The sequence below is a fragment of the Diadema antillarum genome, unplaced genomic scaffold (genome assembly GCF_040938485.1).
Source record: "Diadema antillarum isolate AM-2024a unplaced genomic scaffold, OU_Dant_1.0 seq00000793_RagTag, whole genome shotgun sequence".
Taxonomy (NCBI): domain Eukaryota; kingdom Metazoa; phylum Echinodermata; class Echinoidea; order Diadematoida; family Diadematidae; genus Diadema; species Diadema antillarum.
This window is the reverse complement of record NW_027271680.1, coordinates 420,480-441,326: the sequence shown is the minus strand read 5'-3', so window position 1 is coordinate 441,326 and position 20,847 is coordinate 420,480. Positions and strand designations below refer to the sequence as shown.

Sequence of the window (20,847 nt, the reverse complement as noted above, 5' to 3'; positions counted from 1 at the left end):
GACGCACGACGGACGCCGGACGAAGGGCGATCGCAATAGCTCACTTGAGCCTTTGGCTCAGGTGAGCTAAAAAGCAAAGGTAACAATTCATTTTGAATCTTAGTTGCCCAATTGGGTCACAAGAAGATAAATTTGGTGGTCCGATACCAATTTTTAGTGGCCCCAGGCCATGACTAATGTCAAACCCTGCATATACTTCGTATCATGAGTCACTTGGTATAAGACAACACTATCATAAACAGGCATGTCTTGAATAATTTCTTTTTTGTTCACATTCTTCATGTTCTCATTTGACTTTGAATATTGCCAAGGCTTTCAACTCTGAAGGTTCACTTCATACTTCTTTCCTTTTTTTTCCCATTATTCCCTGCTGTTCATTCTTCCTTGCCTTGCTTCTTTTATTTTGTGTTTCTATGAGTGGTTGAATGTTGAATACTCACCTGTTCCACATATCCGTTGATGTTGTACGTGGCATGGGGTGAACCCACACAGCCAACTGTCTGGACGAAACCCTCGGTAACCTCGACTGATTGTGAGCCAAAGCTGTATCTGATGTTGAACTGTGTTCCCATGCCATTCCTTCCATCAGGTAACAGATATCAAGAATGAAGCATAATTACATTATTACATCACAAAACTACACCTTCATTGTAATGTCTCCATTTGTAATCAACCATTAGTGTTTATTGCATTTATGTATTTTAATAATGTAAATATTGAACTTGTATTACGACGAAAGCAGTGGATAACAAGGAAAAAGCATGACGAAAATAAATGTATGTTCCAAAAGAAATTGAATGCAGCCAAGTCGGCAAGATGTAGTTTAGTTATTAACCCTAAAAAGGCTGGGGGAGGGGGGTTGAATCAACCCCCCCCCTCGACATTTTTCGCTTTTTTGACCGCGCCGTTCACTGACTTTTTACTTTCAAGTCTCGCACATCTTTTGACACCATTTTCGCGAAAATCGCGCATACCGTTACGACGCTGCATAATGTTTTATACATGCCTGTCAGACCAAAAATGGCTCAAAAACGTGATTTTGTGTATAAAGTCTATGCAAATTGAGTTTTCTCTTCTTATTCATAAAAATATGATTAGTTTCACTTTCATAGGCTGAGACTAATTAATTTTAGCATAATTATGCTTAAAATAGGTTCTGTCATAAATTTCGCGGAAAAAAAAATGATAAAACAAAAGGTCGAAAAAACAGAGAAATACATAAGAAATTCATAAAACAATAAAAAACATAAGAAATTGATTTTGATACCAATTTTTTTTTCAAGTATATTGTTAGGAATGCTACAAAGAATGCTTCCACCAAAAATTAGGATTCTAAGAGCTTTAATTTCTGATTTAGAGCAAAATGTATGATTTTATGCATATATTAGCATAATTGATTAATATGACAAAAAATTTCATTTCTTTTTGTATAGCTTGGTAGATTACGCCACAGGTAATGTACGTGCCGAATTTCATGGCGATTGCCCAATCAACGGCCGAGATCTCGGGGGGGGGGGGGGGGGGGGGGGGGATGAATCAACCCCTCCCCGGCCACAGAACACCCAAAAAAGCCCGGCCTGGTTAGGGTTAGGGTATCATCCATGCCAAAGAGACCTGGCAATGTGTGGTTTGTTTCAATTTTGTTTGATTTTCCTCAGTATATTGTGTCTACCAGTAGCGCTCTGTATACATCCCATGTTTACACACATTGCTAGTTTAACATTTTAACAGGATGTCTTCCTTTTTAATACTTTGTGGAATTTAAGTTTGTACATGAGCGTACTCAATTAAAAAGATAAAGAGCAACATTTCTTCTGCCTTTTACAGTTTACTGTGAAAGCAAATTTCTCCTGAAGCAATCAATGCAAGCTAAGTCCTCCTGCATGCCCCCCCCCCCCCCATTAGATAGTAGAACAATGCAAACATCTTTATATCCATGTGCCTTTTGGCGTGCTATACTTAGCAGGTACTCTGAAAAGACCACACACAATCCATACGTCTTTGGTAAGTACAGAAGTCCCTGGGTATTTTACGAAAATGAATTTTCAGACTTACCCTGAACACACTGGTGTAACTTTCAGGGCACGAACGAAGACAGCAAAAGGGAGGGAGACAGTGATAGTTACAGCAGAGCTGGCTGGAGCGATGTAAGCGGCCGACACCGAGTTGAAAATGTTGCTGAGAGATTCGTATCTACGACAGTAGCCGTTAAAGATGCTACACCATGGTGTAGCCGTGGTAGTTACTTGTGCTCCACTGTATGTGGAGTAGCTCCTCCCACTACCTGAGCTTGGTCCAGCCATGCTCAGGGATTCTTCTTCCACTATGGAAGAAGATTGTGCGTCTCCCTGTCCATTGTCTGCCACTAGGTGGCGGTAGACTGGCATTCCCTCGCTGGAGTTCTGCTGAAGGTACAGCGTTCCTGCAGCGGCATTCTGCTCTGCGCCATCCCCTCCCCAAAGGATGTAACTCCCCGAGAAGCTGGTGTGTTGGTAGTAGATAGCTGCACGTCCTCCTGAGCCACCACCACTTCTGTCAGAGTCACCTATCAGGAATATTATTCGATGGTATAGTTTGTACTGGTTGACGTGAGGATTTAGCTTTTAACTTTGGGCAAGATACTGTATGTTAATGAGCATATACAATTCTAAGAGGAATTCAAAGTTTATTTAATGAAAATCGGTTTTGAAATGCCCGAGGTATCCAAAAACAAAGTAAAACAATGCGATCTTTAAATAAAAGGTGGGTCCTACCTTTTATTAGGATTGCTTTTTGGGGATATCTCAGCCATTTCAAAACCAATTTTCATCAAATAAACTTTGAATTCCTCTTACCACTACATCCTCTTCCATATTTCATCAGAGGTTTCTCATTATCTTGAAAAATCAATCAAAAAACGTTGGAAATTTGAAGCTCCATTTCAACCAAAACTATACCATCCCTTTAAGTCTATTTTCATTCTCTTTGAATTCAAGAGAGGTAAAGCACCACACATCTTAGCTGTTATAACATTATATACATTAGTCTTGATTAGAATAACATTCTTTAAAAACTGTTTGAGCTCTACTCAATCAGATATATACAAAATGAAATAGGGGTCACACAACACTATGCTGAAGAAGAGATCGTGTTCTCACTGACACAGTGATCTTACCATCTCCACCCCTGGCCTCGATGCTCCCAGACCCATCTAGGTGGAAGACATCTAAGAGAAGACTGCCGCCAGCGCCTCCTCCACTTCCTGCCTGGCCATCCTCTCCATTGGCATGGAGACGACCTTCGACCCTTAGTGTATCATTTACATGAAGCATCATAGTGCCTTGGTGACAGGGAGTTAACAATTGACAAGTAGAGTGAGATTATTTGTACGTATATTTGAAAATAACAATAATTATAATTAGTACGGATACAAGGGATACTATCAGTGCTGGGTGCAGACATCGGTAAAAAACATTTTCCCAGACCCGTAAACATTAGATAGAAATAAGATACAAAATGTATTTTCCACGCAACTCAACCAGTCACAGATATTACACAATTGAGTAGAATATGTACGAAAAATGATATATTTTGTCATATGAAATGATGTGGAAACATATTTAATGTAAAAAATGCATGTTTGAACAATCTTCAGACTGAAAAGTGCATAATTCTACTCATAATCAGTGAAGAGCTAATGACTTTATTAGCTATCTTTTCTCTTTAAACACTGAATTTCAATATTGAAGGCTTCTGTGTTGATCTCACAACTTGTTGTAAAAGACTTGGAACAGGCCATGGTAAAACATTTTAATGAATGTGACAGTTTTGAAGGTGCAAAACTTCTAGTACTGTAATGGGACCAATTTACACATTACATTACAACATACAAACAGCTCTTACTGGTTAAACAACTGAAATTTCATGACACAGCCCAAAACGGCACAATCTGCATGCAAGAAGTCTAAAGGGGCATGGTCTCACCTCCCCCACGACCACCAGTTCCTCCAACTCCGCCCCCACTACCCATCTCTCTAGGCCAGTGGGTGGAGCCATAGGCCACTGATGAATAGATGCCATGGTGGGACCGGCCACCCCGTCCACCGTGCCCTGCCCCCGACGCTCCCCGGAGTCCAGGGTAGGCAGAGGCTGACAGTCCCGCTCCAGGACCATTCCCTGTTGGATAGCCCCGAGAGTCTGCATGGAAGGTTCCTGAGAGAAGGGCAAAGCAAACATGACCGTCGGCTCAAGACATAACTCCCATATACAATGTAACTTGACTTCATCAAGAATCTTAGAGTAAAGTACACTAATTTTTTTATTTCTCCTGAGAAGTTCAACATCTGCATAAGTGTACATTGAGTAAAAACTTACATTGGTAACTTCCTATCACTTTCTAGACTACAATACATCTACATAATTTTTCATTTCATATTTGATTGTTACAGCTACACTTTCAGGTCAAAGAACAACAGGTGTATTCTACAATACATTCTTAATCCTCTCATGTTCAACATCTCAAAGCATAACTGATTATACTTGGCAGACTATACAGTTCAAATACACAATTTAACCTTGAGATTCTCACAACAAAATCTCTTGTAACAAAACATCTTTGTCCTGTGCTCTTATAGAAAAAGTCTCACTACAATCACATGAGCAGTGTTTTTCAACTACGCATTATGGATTCCCAGGTCGGAAAATCCACAAAATCTGCACGCTACTAGTCCAATACAAGCCACTGCACCTATTGATTTCAATGTGTATTAAAAATGGTTCACAGAAATTTCTATTTAAAGGAATGTATGATGAATTAGATACCGGAAGCATCGATGGTCACAAACTGGGCGTTGAGGATCAATCTATTGGTCTCAACCACACCCCCGGCGTGTATCGTGAGTAGTCCGGTCTGGAAAGTGATGTCGTCATCTTCTTCCACTGCCAAGAGCTGGTGGGAATGGTGTTCATTGTATCAGGTATTGATATAGGCAAGAAAAAAAGGACAGAAAAGCATAACAAGAGAACTTCTTACTTGGGGGAGTGTGGCAAGATTTAATTCTAACAGGTATATGAAATACATCAGATCAGTGAACTGAACCCAATGAAGACTAGCCCAGGGTATACTAAAGGCAGGTTCCATGGAAAGCGTGTGCTATAATAAGATCAGCTCATCCTCAATGGGTTAAAAATCATATACTGAGGAGAATGACATCAAATCATACTATTGCTTTCTACAGCCGCCTCTGATGTAGTTGACACATTAACTGAAAACATCCGGCAAGATTGCTTCAAGTATAACATCATGTTATCTGTGTGATGATGTTAAAACATCACATGACAGCTTTGACACTTGATGTTGTCATCTTGATTCATTTATGCATGTTCTGTATGGAATCACATACAAAATATTATTACAGTATGGAAAAAAAAATCTTTGGGGCATATATTCTTGATGATGCCTCAAGTCCTTGTGACCCCATTTGTAGCACTGAATTTGTACCCTATTGACCATTGTGCAATCCCATTCACCATGTCCAAAAGACCAGTCTTTAGTTACAATTTGCTTTAAAAAAAATTATGAATAAATGTTCAGCATTCAAGTCATTCCATCTGGTGCTGGATCTGACAGCAAGACAGGCAATCATTTTCCTTCATTTCATTTAATAAGAGGAGCAATTAAGCTAAGATAACTCCGTCTTCTCTTACGATCAGAACATGTTACCTTGAATAGGTGGCCATTCACTTATATTCAGACAAGTTTATTGATAAAGTTTATTCACTTATATTCAGAGAAGTTAAATGATGATTTTATTCACTAACACAGAAGTTCACTGATACATGTGATTATATCCAACCCCGACCTCAAGGATTTGGCAATATCCTTATTTGTACTTGACAGGGACTACCTGTAGGAATGCATTGGACACTCTACCTTCATTTCTCCTCCTGCTCTCACAGTCACATTGACTGCATCGTACACCCCCTCCCGCTGACCATCTGAGTGACCCACTGACCACAGGGTCAGCTGTCCTTGGCTGTCCACAGTAAATTCGTCGACTCCGTTAAACCGTCCCTTTATGTCCATCCATACCTCTCGCAGACTGAGTCGTGGGGGAACCGTCAATTCTCCATACCTGTTAATTATGATGTTTACAAGTTATCCATGCTTCTCAAGAAAAAGAAAATGAAAAAAGTGGAAGTGGTTGTTTAACTGCACAAATCTATGAATGCCAGCTTTGATAAAATACAGGAATAATGATTCAGAAAACATCTCATTTTCTTTTCTTTCTTTTACCAGTATTCAATTGAATTGAGTCATGAAATAACTATATCTATGCAGTTAATTCCTTGCAACAGGATTCAATAGTTTTCCCTTCACTTTCTAAATTAATAGAGCAGAAATAGATTCGTTCTAAAGGCCTGTTGAACACAAATAATTTGCAAGGAGGGGAAGAGAGAGAGACAGACATGATTAAGTTCAGGCTACATTTTCATGACTACTACCAACTTTAGAAGAAGAAGCAGTATCCTTTCAAAAGTTATTAGAGTTAAAAGAGAAGAGTGTGCAGAGGGTTTTTAAGATATGTAATGGGGCAGAAAAATATGCATAATCATACATTTCACAATTCACAATTTACCAATCACTTTATGATCCCCAACTTAATAAGTAGGTAGAAGAAGAATTGCTCTTTCAGAAAAAAAACAAACCACTTACCGGTATTAACCATTGACCACGTTGACCATCTCACCTATTTTGAGTCCTCATGTAAAATTGGAGCCTGAAAATTTTTGTTGGTTTCGCGATGCAAGGTGTCATATATGTAAACACACATGTACATGCAAAAATTTATGCATATTGTCTGCATTCACAACATATAGTAACTGTACAATACACTGACAAAAGATGCCATCCTATCCATGTCTGCAGTACATAAATCATAAGCTCTTCTTATCCCTCATTTTGATACCAACCTGTATAGGAGGACATTAGCTGCAAAGTAGACGTCTACAAAGTCGAAGTCTACGGACTGGTTCACCCCGATATGAAGAACTGCCGATCTGTCCCCATACAACTCTCCTCCGCTGACCAACACAGACTCATGGGATGTGTTGCTGAGAATGGCTACATGAGCGTTACCATGGAGATGGACCTATGGAAATAGATGGGGGGGGGGGTAAACTTATTAGTAATGTATCTGGTATACTTGAGGCTCGCTTCATTGACAAACATTGCAAAGGGAATACCTATTAGGCAAAATAGTGTATATTTTCTTGACTTTCCTCCTCCAAAGGAAACTTTTTTTTTGAAGACAGATTACTAAAGATAATCATTATACATCTTGCACCACAGAAACACCACTCACTGCTGTGACAACACAGAATACCTAGATGCAGTAATTGTTATATTTGTTGTTTTCTTTTCTTTACAATATTCATTTAATTTCTAACTTTGGAACAATCTCAGATACTGTTACTTTTCTCATTGGCTTAACTTTGTTTATTTGCGGCATCTTCTCTTCAGATAGCATCATCTTGAAAAAAAAATGACCTGTCATGAAGAAAGGATCTCAAGTCAAAACTTGGAAGTTGCAGCTTTCAACTCTGTAACCGTATATTTGGTCTAGTAGAGTGCCGTGAGCTAGGCAGGGACATAGATATGAAACGTGTATGCCGGGCAGCTCCATATCAAAAGTTGAAAAACATGAACTGTGCCAAAAATCGTTGTAGCCAGTGAAAAAGGCGCCATAAAGATTTCAACCACCATGAAATATCAATATCCATTATGATCAAATCATAAACTTTTACCCCTTCTAATCATGTGTTGAGAACTTTGTCCGAAACCATTTTGTGAATCTCATTGTAACCTTTCCTTCCTCTCACCTCATCAAACTCATACTGGTTGCTAGGATGATAGAGCCATGTTATGCCACCAGCTTCCATGATATCGTCATAGCGACCATCGAGCAGATTGCGTCGTGGTCCCTGGGTCCAGTCGTCTGCAAGTGGTTCATTGTTCTCTCGATTGCTGACTTTCAGTATGCGGTGAGTAATCTGTCTTTCAGTGCCATTGTTGACATACATGTGCTGTTCAAGATAAATCGTTCCTGCTCCGCCATCTTCAAAACCTCCCGACCCTAAATACAAACAAATCATCCATTTGAATACTTCATAGATCTTTTTTTTTTTTGTAATCAACTTTTACCAATACAATCCAGTAATGTGACAGATAATTTGCCTACATATTTAGACTGTGTTTGATAACTTGATTTCATACAAATACATACAAAACTTGAAATGAAATTAAACAAAGAGTAGGCGCTATTAAGTCATAAAAGTATCCGCACGGATTTGTTTTTGATCAAGTGTTTATACAAAACAAGAATTAAGCTAAACATGGAAAAATGTTGCACTACAAAGCATTTAAGTAGAGAAAGTCCCATAAAATGCATACTGTGTACAAATGAAGAGGTAACCGATGAAAGAATGAGTGAAAATTAATGCGCACACAATGACACTATTTTCAAAAACTGTTTTAAAAAAGCCGTAACAACATGGCCTACCACCAGTGGCACTGATTGTCCCGTTGAAATTGACGTTCCTCTGGTAGCTAATGGCAACCCTTCCTCCACCACCTCCTCCTCCTCCTTCATTGCTACTCTTTGAACCATCTCCACCATTCACGGTGATGCGGCCGTAGCCATCGAGGTCCTCACACTCAATCCACACACTACCTCCTGCACCGCCCCCTATAGAGCAGAGATGACAGAAAATCAGGATTACAATGTAAAGATTGATAAAAAAGTGAAAATGTCATGACTAGAAACACTAACTTTATGTTCAAACAGCAGCATCCGTCAATATGCTGAACATGATAATTCCCCTAAACTCCATTGTGCTTATAAGTACTACACCAGAGCTAAACCGAATGGGAATAGGTCCTTTGACCTTTGCTTTTGAATATTTAAAAAGCAAAACTTGAAATGAAAATAATCTGTTAAAGCACATACTGTAATTATGTACTCGGCAAGTTGAAGGTCTCTCACCGTCTTTACTGTTACTGTTAGATGATCATCACGGACAATAATGATGATTATTGCTACTATCAATACTTAAATCACATTATCATAAAGTATATTATTATGAGTTTTTATTGTAAATGATAATTGTTGCAGGAATTGTTACTATCATTATTAACCCGTTCCATAGTGAATTCTGGAATCCCCACAGACTTGGTACACAGGTCACCATGTTCCCGTTGGGATCAGGTTAAAATGTCTATTGAGAATGAGAAAGGCGTTAAGTTGTCTTGAACACTATGGGTTTTTAACGCACTTATTATTCTCAACTGACGAAATAATAAATTTGTCATAGACAATACCTGCTCCAACGCTTTGTGTTGATTCTCCATTGGCTGAAATCACTCCATCAATGATCATGTGACGTGACGTCACTCCTAAAGCTCCTCCTCCACTTCCGCCTTTCCCAAGCAGCTGGACAGTGTTCTTGTACGGCTGGGAGCCAAAGTACAGTTGACCTGCAGAAACAGGGCATTGTACCGGTACGCAGTTTGAGATAAAATTGGATCACATGGAAATTTGTGCCAAAAGATTTCATACTATGTTTATGTGGCACTAAACACAGCTCAGCAATTGAGAACCTGGTAACGCACATCATAAAAATCTGCTCCGCAGACTTGCAGTGCAGACCATACACTCAAAAGTATTTGCAGATATTATCAGAAACATAATCACAAATAGGTCTACACAAATACACACAATAAATCATCTGTCCATCTTTCTACAGATCTTTCTTTCACAGTGAATGTTCAGCTGCAATGGGGGGGGGGTCTTCTTCTTCTTCTTCTTCTTCTCCTCCTCCTTCTTCTACTTCTTCTTCTTCTACCACTTGTGTACCAGTTCTTCTTCTTCTTCTTCTTCCTCTTATCTCCTCCTTCTTTTTATTGTTATTCTCCTTTGTCGATCTAGTTCCTTCAATCAGCTAAAGACTTTTAGTCATTTACCACGTACTCATAATGACAGAATTAAAGGACAGGTTCACCTTCATAAACATAAGGATTGAGAAAATGCAGCAATATAAGTAGAACACATCAGTGAAAGTTTGAGGAAAATTGGACAATCGATGCAAAAGTTATGAATTTTTAAGATTTTTGTGTTGGAACCGCTGGATGAGGAGACTACTAAAGCTTGTGAGTCATATGCGTACAACAGTATAAAGAAAATGTAAAGAAAATTCAACATATTTTCACTTTTTTAACATAATAAAAGACCACTTGACTTGCCCCTTTCTAAAGGCAGGGGGAATGATATTACCCATAACATATGTCGGTAACGAGTCAAGGGAATGTGTACTTTTTTTCAAAAAATGAAATTTTGAGAAATTCTCTTTGTATATTCCTTATATTGTTGTATGCATGTGACATCTAAGTTATTCATACACTGCAGTAGTCTTCTCATCCAGCGGTTACTGCACAAAAACTTCAAAAATTGATAACTTTTGAACGGATTGTCCGATTTTCCTCAAATTTTCAATGATGTGTTCTACTAATATTACTACATTCTCTCAATCCTTATGTTTATGAAGGTGAACTTGTCCTTTAAGTTTGCAGTCTGAATAGATCTAGAGACAATATAGGCCCTATTCTAGGTGTTGATCTAGTGAGTTGTAGTGTAGAACTGTGTCTGTACTTGTAGTCACAATTTTAAATCGTAATTTACATCTTAAACCATAGTTGGACTTTAATCTTGGATACAGTGGACATAACGTTTGATAATCATGCGGGCTGATGAGATACAGACACCATGTGCAGGCTTTCAGTAAAGAAGAAAACGAAGTAATAGAAGATGTGATTTCCTTACCGTAGTCCCGCCCAAAGCCTCCTGCGCTGCCATACTCAGTTGGCTGATAGAGGGAACTGTAGGCCAGGCCAACCCGGGACTCTCCCGAGCCCCGCCCACCGCTTCCTCCGTGTCCTCCTCCGCTGGCACCACTTCCCGAACCTGAATGAATGGGTACGAGTAAAATAGTACGTGTATTTTAAAGCCAGCACGAGGACATACCGGCCTACCCATCTCACACTTTTCAGTTCGTGTCCACGACAATCGAAGCTCATAAACAGTAAAAAGTTACACTATGTTGCCGGATGTTGGTCATGCATCTGAATTCTCTCGATCGTGCGTTTCTCTTCTTCACACACATTAACACGACAAGAAGAGACTACCGGTACTTCGATTGCGTCATGTCAGTCCGTGACCAGGGAAGCGTCGATCCTAATAAAATGTGGGGGAGGCAAACACATCATTTTGCCCCACCATCCCCCCCCCCCCCCCCCCCCCCCCCCATACGATCCCCGAGATGAGAAGATTTTTTTTTTTCCTGATAGAAAACTGCCCACCGAAAGTGTGCACCAGATTGCTGAATTTCAGTTTTGAAAATGCAATAATTCTCCGTAACTTAATTACCGGTATCTCTCTCGCGTGGGGGGGGGGGGGGGGGGGGGGGGGGGGGGGAGGATACCCACACCATCCCTCCCCCGTTCGGTCCTTTTCTTATAGGCTTAGCATTTTAGTACACTTTTAGATTGACAGATTTCCCAATGTTTCATCAAAACTTTGCACTAGATCTGTCACTTCGTTATATCAGGTATGCAGGTATTCAATTTTGAATATTATATACAAACTCCCCTCGCGTGGGAGGGGGATATCATACGCCCTCCACCGATTTCCCCCATGAGGTCCCCTTCCAAGGGCGAAGACAGAAATTTCGTAAAGAGGGGGGGGGGGGGGGGCTATATACAAAATTAAAGGGGGAGGGGAACACATACCCTTCCACTCATTTTTTTTTCTTTTATTTCTTTTGCTTTAACAAAAAAAAAAGGGGGGGCTCGCGCAGGCGCCCAGTGCACCCCTGGACCCACCACTGCGACTTCCATTAGGCTTACACTTAGTAAACTTGGTTGACTGAAAAATGTCATACCAGTAATATTTCAGCAAAAATTGTTCATCATAATTATTTAGCTGTCACTTTGATTCAAAAGTTTCCGTATCCTCTCATACCTTTCCCCGCTCGGTTCCTATCTAATATAGATTTAGAGTCGGCACATTTTGGAAATTTAATTGACAATTAATTTCCCCAATATTCCACCATAGTGCGCATCAGATTGTTTCATTTCAATTCTAAAAATGGAAAAGCCCTGTCGTGTGGGAGAGGCTATCCCCTCCCACACCCCACCCGTCAACTATGTAGGCCGATGGATGTCGCATAAATAATACGCGGAAGAGCTGAGATGCCGCGTTTATAGTCATCCAATTATCTGTAGACATCTATCATTTTTATTTTTTTTTTACTTTTTTGATGTGGGGAAAAAATCAAAAACAATCTCCAAAAATGTGCATACGATCGCTGAATTTCAGGTCTGAAAATGCGCAATCTTCCTGGCGTAGGAGGGGGGCCTCCCCCCCCCCCCCCCCCCCGGCCGATCGCTCCGCTTCCTCGCACAGATATTCTAACTCCCGGTTTTGCCTCCCCTACTCCCACCCCCAATCGTGGAAACGGATTGACGCCGCTGAACGTGACTATTTTTATTATTATTTGGAATTAGGGTCTACGTCTTTAAGCTTTCTGTAGGCTTACACTTAGTAAACTTGGTTGACTGAAAAATGTCATACCAGTAATATTTCAGCAAAAATTGTTCATCATAATTATTTAGCTGTCACTTTGATTCAAAAGTTCCCGTATCCCGTTCCAGTCTCATCGAGGTCATCACAAAAATGACAAGGAAAAGTAAAAATTACGCGGTGCGTAATATATGTCCCCGCCGGAAGTAGCATTTAGTAGCAAAATGTACAATATAGGTAAAAAGATCAAGGTCAAAGGTCAAAGAAGACAAAGGTCAAAATTCTGTGTAGAAGTTCTGAAGCCCTCACCTAGTGCCATCACTTAAAGCAAACGGAATCGAAATGGGGTTAGAAATAGCGAAGGAGTAGCATTTTGTAGCCAATGTACAATATAGGTAAAAAAATCAAGGTCAAAGGTCAAAGAAGTCAAAGGTCAAAATTCTGTGTAGAAGTTTTGAAGCCCTCACCGAGTGCCATCACATAAAGCAAACGGAATCGAAATCGGGTTAGAAATGGCGAAGGAGTAGCATTTTGTAGGCAATGTACAATAACGGTAAAAAATCAAGGTCAAAGGTCAAAGAAGTCAAAGGTCAAAATTCTGTGTAGAAGTTTTGAAGCCCTCACCTAGTGCCCTCACATAAAGCAAACGGAATCGAAATCGGGTTAGAAATGGCGAAGGAGTAGCATTTGGTAGCAAAATGTACAAAACAGGTAAAAAATCAAGGTCAAAGGTCAAAGAAGTCAAAGGTCAAAATTTTGTGTAGAAGTTTTGAAGCCCTCACCTTGTGCCATCACTTAAAGCTAACGGAATCGAAATCGGGTTAGAAATGGCGAAGGAGTAGCATTTGGTAGAAAAATGTATAAAACAGGTCAAAAATCAAGGTCAGAGGTCAAAGAAGTCAAAGGTCAAAATTTTGTGTAGAAGTTTTGAAGCCCTCACCTGGTGCCATCACTTAAAGCAAACGGAATTGAAATCGGGTTACAAATGGCGAAGGAGTAGCATTTTGTAGCAAAATGTACAATATAGGTCAAAAATCAAGGTCAAAGGTCAAAGAAGTCAAAGGTCAAAATTCTGTGTAGAAGTTTTGAAGCCCTCACCTAGTGCCATCACTTAAAGCAAACGGAATCGAAATCGGGTTAGAAATGGCGAAGGAGTAGCATTTGGTAGCAAAATGTATAAAACAGGTCAAAAATCAAGGTCAGAGGTCAAAGAAGTCAAAGGTCAAAATTTTGTGTAGAAGTTTTGAAGCCCTCACCTGGGCCCTGTTTCATAAAGCTGTTCGTAAAGTTACGAACAACTTATGAGCGACTGGTGATCAGTTCTGATATGCTATACTTATCAGAATTTCCATAATTCAGCACAAGAAATGATCACCAGTCGCTCGTAAGTCGTTCGTAACTTTACGAACAGCTTTATGAAACACCCCCCTGGTGCCATCACTTAACCCTAACTTACCTAGGCTATTTAGCGAGCTTGAATTCCTGGGGGGGGGGGGGGGGCCATTATGCCCCCCCCCTTCAGATCTCGGCCGTTGATCGCGCGATCGCCGCAAAATTTTGCATGAACATAAAGCCGGATGTAATCTACAAGTCTGCTAAGTTAAATTTTCAAAAAAATTTGCATTTTCTATTTTAAATCAATTAATTATGCAAATAATATATGCAAAAAATCTCATTTTCGTCTGTAATTGGCTTATAAAAGCTTATGGAATGCTGATTTTTGGTGTAAATATTTCTAGTGACATTTCAAACATTTGTGTGTAAAAAAAAATTCAGTATCAAAATTAATTTCTTATGTTTTTTATTGTTTTATCATTTTTTTATGTATTTCTTTGTTTTTTCGAACTTTTGTTTTTGTTGTTTTTTAACAGAATTTGTCATACATATTTTTTGAAGCATAATTATACTGAAATAAATTGACTTCAGCCATTAAAATTAAAAATATGAATCTTTATATGAATTAATTGAAAAAAACACAATTTGTATTGACTTTGGACACAAAATCACGTTTTTGAGCAATTTTGGGGTTGACGAAAATTTTTTGAAGGGGCGTGGCTTCGGAACGGTATGCCCGGGCGCAACAAATTTGGTCTCAAAAGTTGCGCGAGACTTGAAAGTAAAAAGTCAGCGAGCGGCGCGGTCAAAAAATTTTGCGCGCCGGAATGGTCGCGGAATTTGTCGAGGGGGGGCCATTATGCCCCCCCCCCCCCCCCCCCAGGTAAGTTAGGGTTAAAGCAAACGGAATTGAAATCGGGTTACAAATGGCGAGGGAGTAGCATTTTGTAGCAAAATGTACAATATAGGTAAAAAATCAAGGTCAAAGGTCAAAGAAGTTTCAAAGCTCCCATGTAGTGCTATCATATAAAGCAAACAGAATCAAAATCGGGTTAGAAATGGCGAAGGAGTAGCAAATTGAACATTTTGATCACACACGGACGCACAGACGGACGGACGGACAGACGGACAGACGGACACACAGACACACACACGTACGGAGCTCGTTTCATAGTCCCCTGCTCGAACTCGTTCGGCGGTGACAATAATATATGGATTTATAAGCGCTGCTCTTTTCTGAGCATGATTCTGCACTTAGAACACATGAAAAATTCAGAAGCCCCAACCTACCATAACCCTGACCGGGTCCTCTAACTGCTGTAGGCCCAGATTCAGTCGAGAGCTGAATGCCGAACCCAGAGTGCTCTAGGTTGATTTCACCTCCAGAGTAGACAGCAAAGAGATGAGAGCAGGTCACGTTCAGGCCCACATTAGACTGAAAGTGGCCACCTCCGTACACCTGAAGTGCAAAATTCAATGTAAGGGATGTAAAAAGCCGCGAACCTTATGTGGAAGGGGATAGGGCCTACCCCCTCCGACACTCCCCCCCTCATATTGGTCGATGCAAGCGTTTAGATAATAGAGTTTTAAATATTGTTTTATCAGTAAATTGAAAAAAAAATCACACAACTCAAGGCCTATAGAATTAAATTTCTTGTATTTATGAGCTCTTTCTAGCAATTTAGATAAATGTTTTGTTATTATGCAGTATCAAAAGCAGACATGTTTAAATCTGTCGAAATACATACCTGCATAATCTTTATAATCACACAAAAATAAATTAAACAGTTTGTATATTAATACATCACTTACATACGCATATTATATACATATATATAATGCATAATGTGTAATTATGCTAGCATATATTATACAGCTGATCACGTATGCAACCACACGAGGAGAGACACAAACGCACGAGAGGCAGGTTGGCAGGTATGAGCATTTCTCACACTCATCACTTGATTTATACTGTTGTAGGAATTTTCGTAATTCCGTATATATTTTTTTATTTATATAATGAATGTATCCCGTATATATCCATTTATATTCATAGTATATGTCATGTGTTTTGTTCTAACCCCCCAGAAATGTAGCTTCGTTTGTCATTATACCACATACACACATAACGTACAAGACCAAAGGACAAAAGCTTGGGAATAAAGTAAAGTGCGGAGGCAAGGAACGTCACTGGATGCAATCAGCTTTAATACTCGAACACTTAAAGAACAAGTTCACCTTCATAGACATGTGGGTTGAGTGAATGCAGCAATATTAGTAGAGCACATCATTGAGAGTTTGAGGGAAATCGGACAATCCGTTCAAAAGTTATGAATTTTTTAAGTTTCTGCTCACTCAAGACTGGATGAGAAGACTACTATAGCTTGTGATGTCACATGAGTACAACGATATAAAGAAAGAATAAAGAAAATTCAACATATTCTCACTTTTCTAGCATTACAAAAGAACACTTGACTTCTCTCTTTCAGAAGGCAGGGAGAATAATATTACCCTTAACATATTGTCAGTAACAAGTCGAAGAAATGTGCACTTAAATCAAAAAGTAAAGTTTTGTGAAATTCTCTTTTTATTTTCTTTATATGGTTGTACGCATATGACATCATACACTATAGTAGTCTTCTCATCCAGCAGTGACTACGCAGATAGAAAAATTCATAACTTTTGAACGGATTGTCCGATTTTTCCCAAACTTTCACTGAGTTGTTCTACTAATATTGCTGCATTCACTCAATCCACATGTATATGAAGGTGGACTTGTCCTTTAAGTAGGCCTTATTGTATTGTAAAAGAAAGATTCACTTTCTAAGAATCTAGAATAGTTATACAATGAGGCCTGCAATGTATCATGATAACCCTGCCTCCTCCCCTTTTTTATACGGTGTCGCATTGTTTTTATCAGATTCATTTTCTGACAGAATGATAGGAACACTGCACGGGGAATTCATTAAATACCACTGGCAATCAAGGTGGGTTTGCAAAATTTAACAAAGTGCAACTGTATAAGGGTTAAAGAAGCAGCTGCATACTGTAACATTTGTGGCACTGAGTTGCATTCTATCATAGACAGTGGTGCCCTCAAGCCATAAAGTTCCTCCATCCTGCACGTGTAGACTAGACAGGTCGTGCTCACTGGGGGCGCTGTTTAATCCCATGCTGCCATTTGAGTCGATGTGAACGTACCCGCCATCGAATACGAACAAGTCGTCGATGCCAGCAACCTGGATGAGGCACATTACCAATATGATTAAAAGTAACAATAAAATAAAATAAACGGTAAATGAAGAAGATACATTTTTGCTTCATAATTACAAGGTCGCACGACAGGGGTCTAAATTTTCTTAGCTTGAAGGTACACAGACTAGGGATTTTAGAGGGCGCTGTTGCATAGACGAATCACGGCACTGGACGCATCTGGACGCATCGGAACAAAACTGGATGTGTCGGCTAACTGTGCACGCATTAATAGAGCATCCATGATCCCCAAGATTAACTGTAAACTAGCGCTTTACATCGTCGATCTTCTCAATGAACGTGTCGTGGTCATTACGCCATCCAAAGCGCTCTCTTGAATCCCGAATATTACGTGTACCTCTAACTTTATAGTGCATTTATTCTGAAAAAAACGTTTACATCAATAGCATTCGAAAATGCTGTTATCAAGGAAGTACACATATTATAATTCATTTTCGTTGTTATGCGGGAAAGGACGTATAGGGAGAGATATGGAGAAGAATGCATTTGATAATTCAGTGGATATTATTATTCATGTTCAGGCAACCCATCATATGACGGTTGGGTTTTTGTTGTTGTTGTTGTTGTTGTTGTTGTTGTTGTTTTTGATACAGCTAATAGATACCAGTGAACCTATGGCGAAATCCTAACGACTGCGATTTGCAAAAATGTAGCATTTCTTCTAACTGTTATGCTGCGTGGGCATAGACGAGGATTAACAAGGTAGAAAATTGATTAAACGAAGCAAAATAAGATAAAAAATGAAGAATGCGTTTACTCTATAGCCAAATTTACAAAGAATATACAACATGAGAACACTCTGACAATATCACATTATTTGAGGACGTTTTTTTTTTTTTTTTAACTGCGTTGCTTCCTATCAATAAGCAGTATAGGTGTCAACACGCAATTTGATTTTCGCATTTCTTATTGAGATTTTGGTCTCATTGGTACCATAGACGTAGTAAAAATAGATCAGACAAGACAACTGTACTGCCCTACTTTGGCAAAAGGTAGCAAGTGACATTTTTATGGATATTGACTTTTTTATCGATTTGGCATATTTGAGGCATGCTCTATTTAACTGAAAAATCCAAAAGTTACAATTTTGGCCCATTTCTGAGATATTCGAGTGACAAAAGGAAGCAAGTGCACAAATTGCGTGAAAAAAATTGGCAAAAGGAAGCAAGTTACAACCTCATGATATGATTGTCACGTGCTTCAAGTTCAAGTTCAAGTTCATATTTTATTCGTTTTTTCCACAATATATAACACAAACATAAATCTCACTTTCTTAAGTGACAAAATCAATGCATACAATTGTACAGAGAAAACAACAATAATAGCAAAAAAAAAAACTAACAGTAGCGATACATTGCAATAGTTGCTAAGATAACGAAAGTGAAATAGTTTTCAATATATGCACTGTGTGAAAAAAACGGAGGGACCCACTAAAAAGACAGATCTTGTAGAGTGTGGGCCCCTCTTTTATTAGAAGTCCGATGTAAAAATTGAATCGAAAACAGCAAAAAATCCGCACAAAAAGTTCGTCACAAAAAAGTTTGGCAGCCCACTAAGAGACAGACGAACAAACAGTTATATACATAAAACAACTACAAACAGAGTAATGAACATGCAACAGGACTGGGACAGCAACAAGACTACTTGTAGGAGGAAAAACAAGAAAAAAAAATGACTTGACGACACAAGAGGAAACAAGACTATAGCGTGATAAAGAGGTAACAAATTTGCCAAATCATTTAAATTTACACACAATCTAAAATACTTTGGCAAAAGGGAGCAAGTAACATCCTTATGATATGATTGTCACTTGCTTCCTTTTGCCAATTTTTCATGTTTGCTACAAATCTATAATACTTTGGCCAAAGGAAGCAAGTTACATAATAATGAGTTTCTATGGAAATATCAAAATTCTTCGAATTCTCATAAATTCATCACCATATGACTTGCACGAATACCGGCAATTTTTCTCATCACATATTTCCATGTTGAAGGGCCTACTCAAAAACATATTTTCTTTATTTGTAGCATTAGTACTCGATGTCACTTGCTTCCTTTTGCCAATAATGTTCATTCAGTCTCCTATACAAAAAAAAAAAAAGTTTTGAACTTTTCTAGCGTATAGGTGCTTCTTGGGTGCAATGCAAATCGATGCTTTAAAGCATTAGATAAAAGCAATATGAAACAAACATGACATTTGTAGGAGAACTTAATTCTCTCTAAAAATCTAATCTCACAGAAACTGGTGACCTTACATTGCCAGAAGACACAAGTTCCACTCCCTTGAAGAAAGCCCGAGAAGGCATCACCAGTCCACCTTCCTCGTACACACGCGTGCTGAAGGAAATGTCGGGGTGGGTCACATTGATGCTCATCGTCTGTTTGAAGCCCAGATGAAGACGGCCTGAGTAGAAAGGGGACAAGCACACTCACCTCTAAAGGTTTGACTAGATGCGATATATTTCAAGTTTCAAAATCAAAATTGTCTTCCGTTATTCGCTTAAGATTGTAAGTTTATTTATTGGATGTTTGCTTTGTTTGTTGTTGTTGTTGTTTTGTCACACAGCACAGAGAATCATATTGCACCAGTCATAAGAAAGGGAGTGGGCGGAATCAGTTCCCTTTTGAGTTGGGTGCAACAATTCTGCAAGCAGAGGAGACATTGACATGAGCCTTCTTGTTTCTTTTCCAAAGTCTCGCGCAACTTTTCAGACCAAATTTACGACGTCGGTAAGTATCCTTCCGAAGCCATGCCCATTTTGTAAATGCATGTCACCCCAAAGCGGGCGCATTTTTTTTATACATTTCTTACCGTATGGGAAATAGTGCTCTGTCATATATGAAACTCAAAAAGCTTAATCATCATTTTCCTATCAATCACTTTGATTGAATCCTATGCTAAACATGGTAGAAAAGCGGTGACAATTTCTGATAGAAAAACAAAGAAAATAACAAACGTCGAAGACAAGGAAATAGATAATATCTTCCAACAACAATATATATTTTTATTATGTACAATAGTTACAATATGTTTAAGCAGATGTAAGAACAAAAATTTAGACTCTTGGTGCGTTTACTTATTGTTTCGTAAGCTAAACTACGATCTTATCATGGGCTTAATTTGCATAACCAATGATTCAAAATTAGAAACTGATAACTTGAAAAATTCAACAACACAATCTTGTAGATTTGACGTGGGTGCCGTGCGTGACAAATTTTGTTGCAATCGCCCCACCGATGGGCGAAATCTGCAGGATATACTGTAATTAACCCTCCCCCCCCCCCCCGTAGCACAGCAGAAAAAAAAGCCTGATTAGGGTTTAACTATTCTCAAAATATAGCTATGTTCATTGAGAAAGAAACAGAACCACGCCCACCTGTCGAGTCCCCCAGCAGCTCCCCAACCTGTACCGTGACAGGTTCGATGAGGTTCCCGTTTGGCATGAACGCCAGCTGTGCGCCACCCGTGATGTGAAGTTTGTCAAACATGTGAGAGTTGGTCCCACTCTCGCCTTCTATCCAGGTCCTGGCGCTGTCCAGTTCGCGGAACTCATACCTTCGCACATGTAACAGGCAAACGGGGAAAATAGACACACGAAATAAAAACTAAAAGACAAACACAAAC

At 39.2% G+C, this 20,847-nt stretch overlaps 2 protein-coding genes across 2 annotated transcripts in view; both read right to left on the bottom strand.

The window, feature by feature from the left end:
• LOC139739305 (uncharacterized) overlaps positions 1-19,653 on the bottom strand; it is a 52,579-nt gene extending 32,926 nt beyond the window's left edge. The window contains exons 1-14 of the mRNA XM_071649921.1: positions 19,478-19,653; positions 16,997-17,188; positions 15,240-15,408; positions 10,857-10,997; positions 9,359-9,514; positions 8,541-8,726; positions 7,861-8,114; positions 6,952-7,130; positions 5,912-6,113; positions 4,801-4,927; positions 3,964-4,191; positions 3,155-3,319; positions 2,056-2,545; positions 441-579 (exon numbers count right to left, since the gene is read on the bottom strand). Of these exons, the coding sequence (XP_071506022.1) occupies positions 441-579; positions 2,056-2,545; positions 3,155-3,319; positions 3,964-4,191; positions 4,801-4,927; positions 5,912-6,113; positions 6,952-7,130; positions 7,861-8,114; positions 8,541-8,726; positions 9,359-9,514; positions 10,857-10,997; positions 15,240-15,408; positions 16,997-17,188; positions 19,478-19,597 (2,748 nt within the window). The 5' untranslated portion in view covers positions 19,598-19,653. The remainder of the gene's footprint in view (positions 1-440; positions 580-2,055; positions 2,546-3,154; positions 3,320-3,963; positions 4,192-4,800; positions 4,928-5,911; positions 6,114-6,951; positions 7,131-7,860; positions 8,115-8,540; positions 8,727-9,358; positions 9,515-10,856; positions 10,998-15,239; positions 15,409-16,996; positions 17,189-19,477) is intronic.
• Positions 19,654-19,780: 127 nt separating this feature from the next.
• LOC139739304 (uncharacterized) overlaps positions 19,781-20,847 on the bottom strand; it is a 33,954-nt gene continuing 32,887 nt past the window's right edge. Inside the window, exons 29-30 of the mRNA XM_071649920.1 lie at positions 20,600-20,778; positions 19,781-19,866 (exon numbers count right to left, since the gene is read on the bottom strand). Of these exons, the coding sequence (XP_071506021.1) occupies positions 19,781-19,866; positions 20,600-20,778 (265 nt within the window). The remainder of the gene's footprint in view (positions 19,867-20,599; positions 20,779-20,847) is intronic.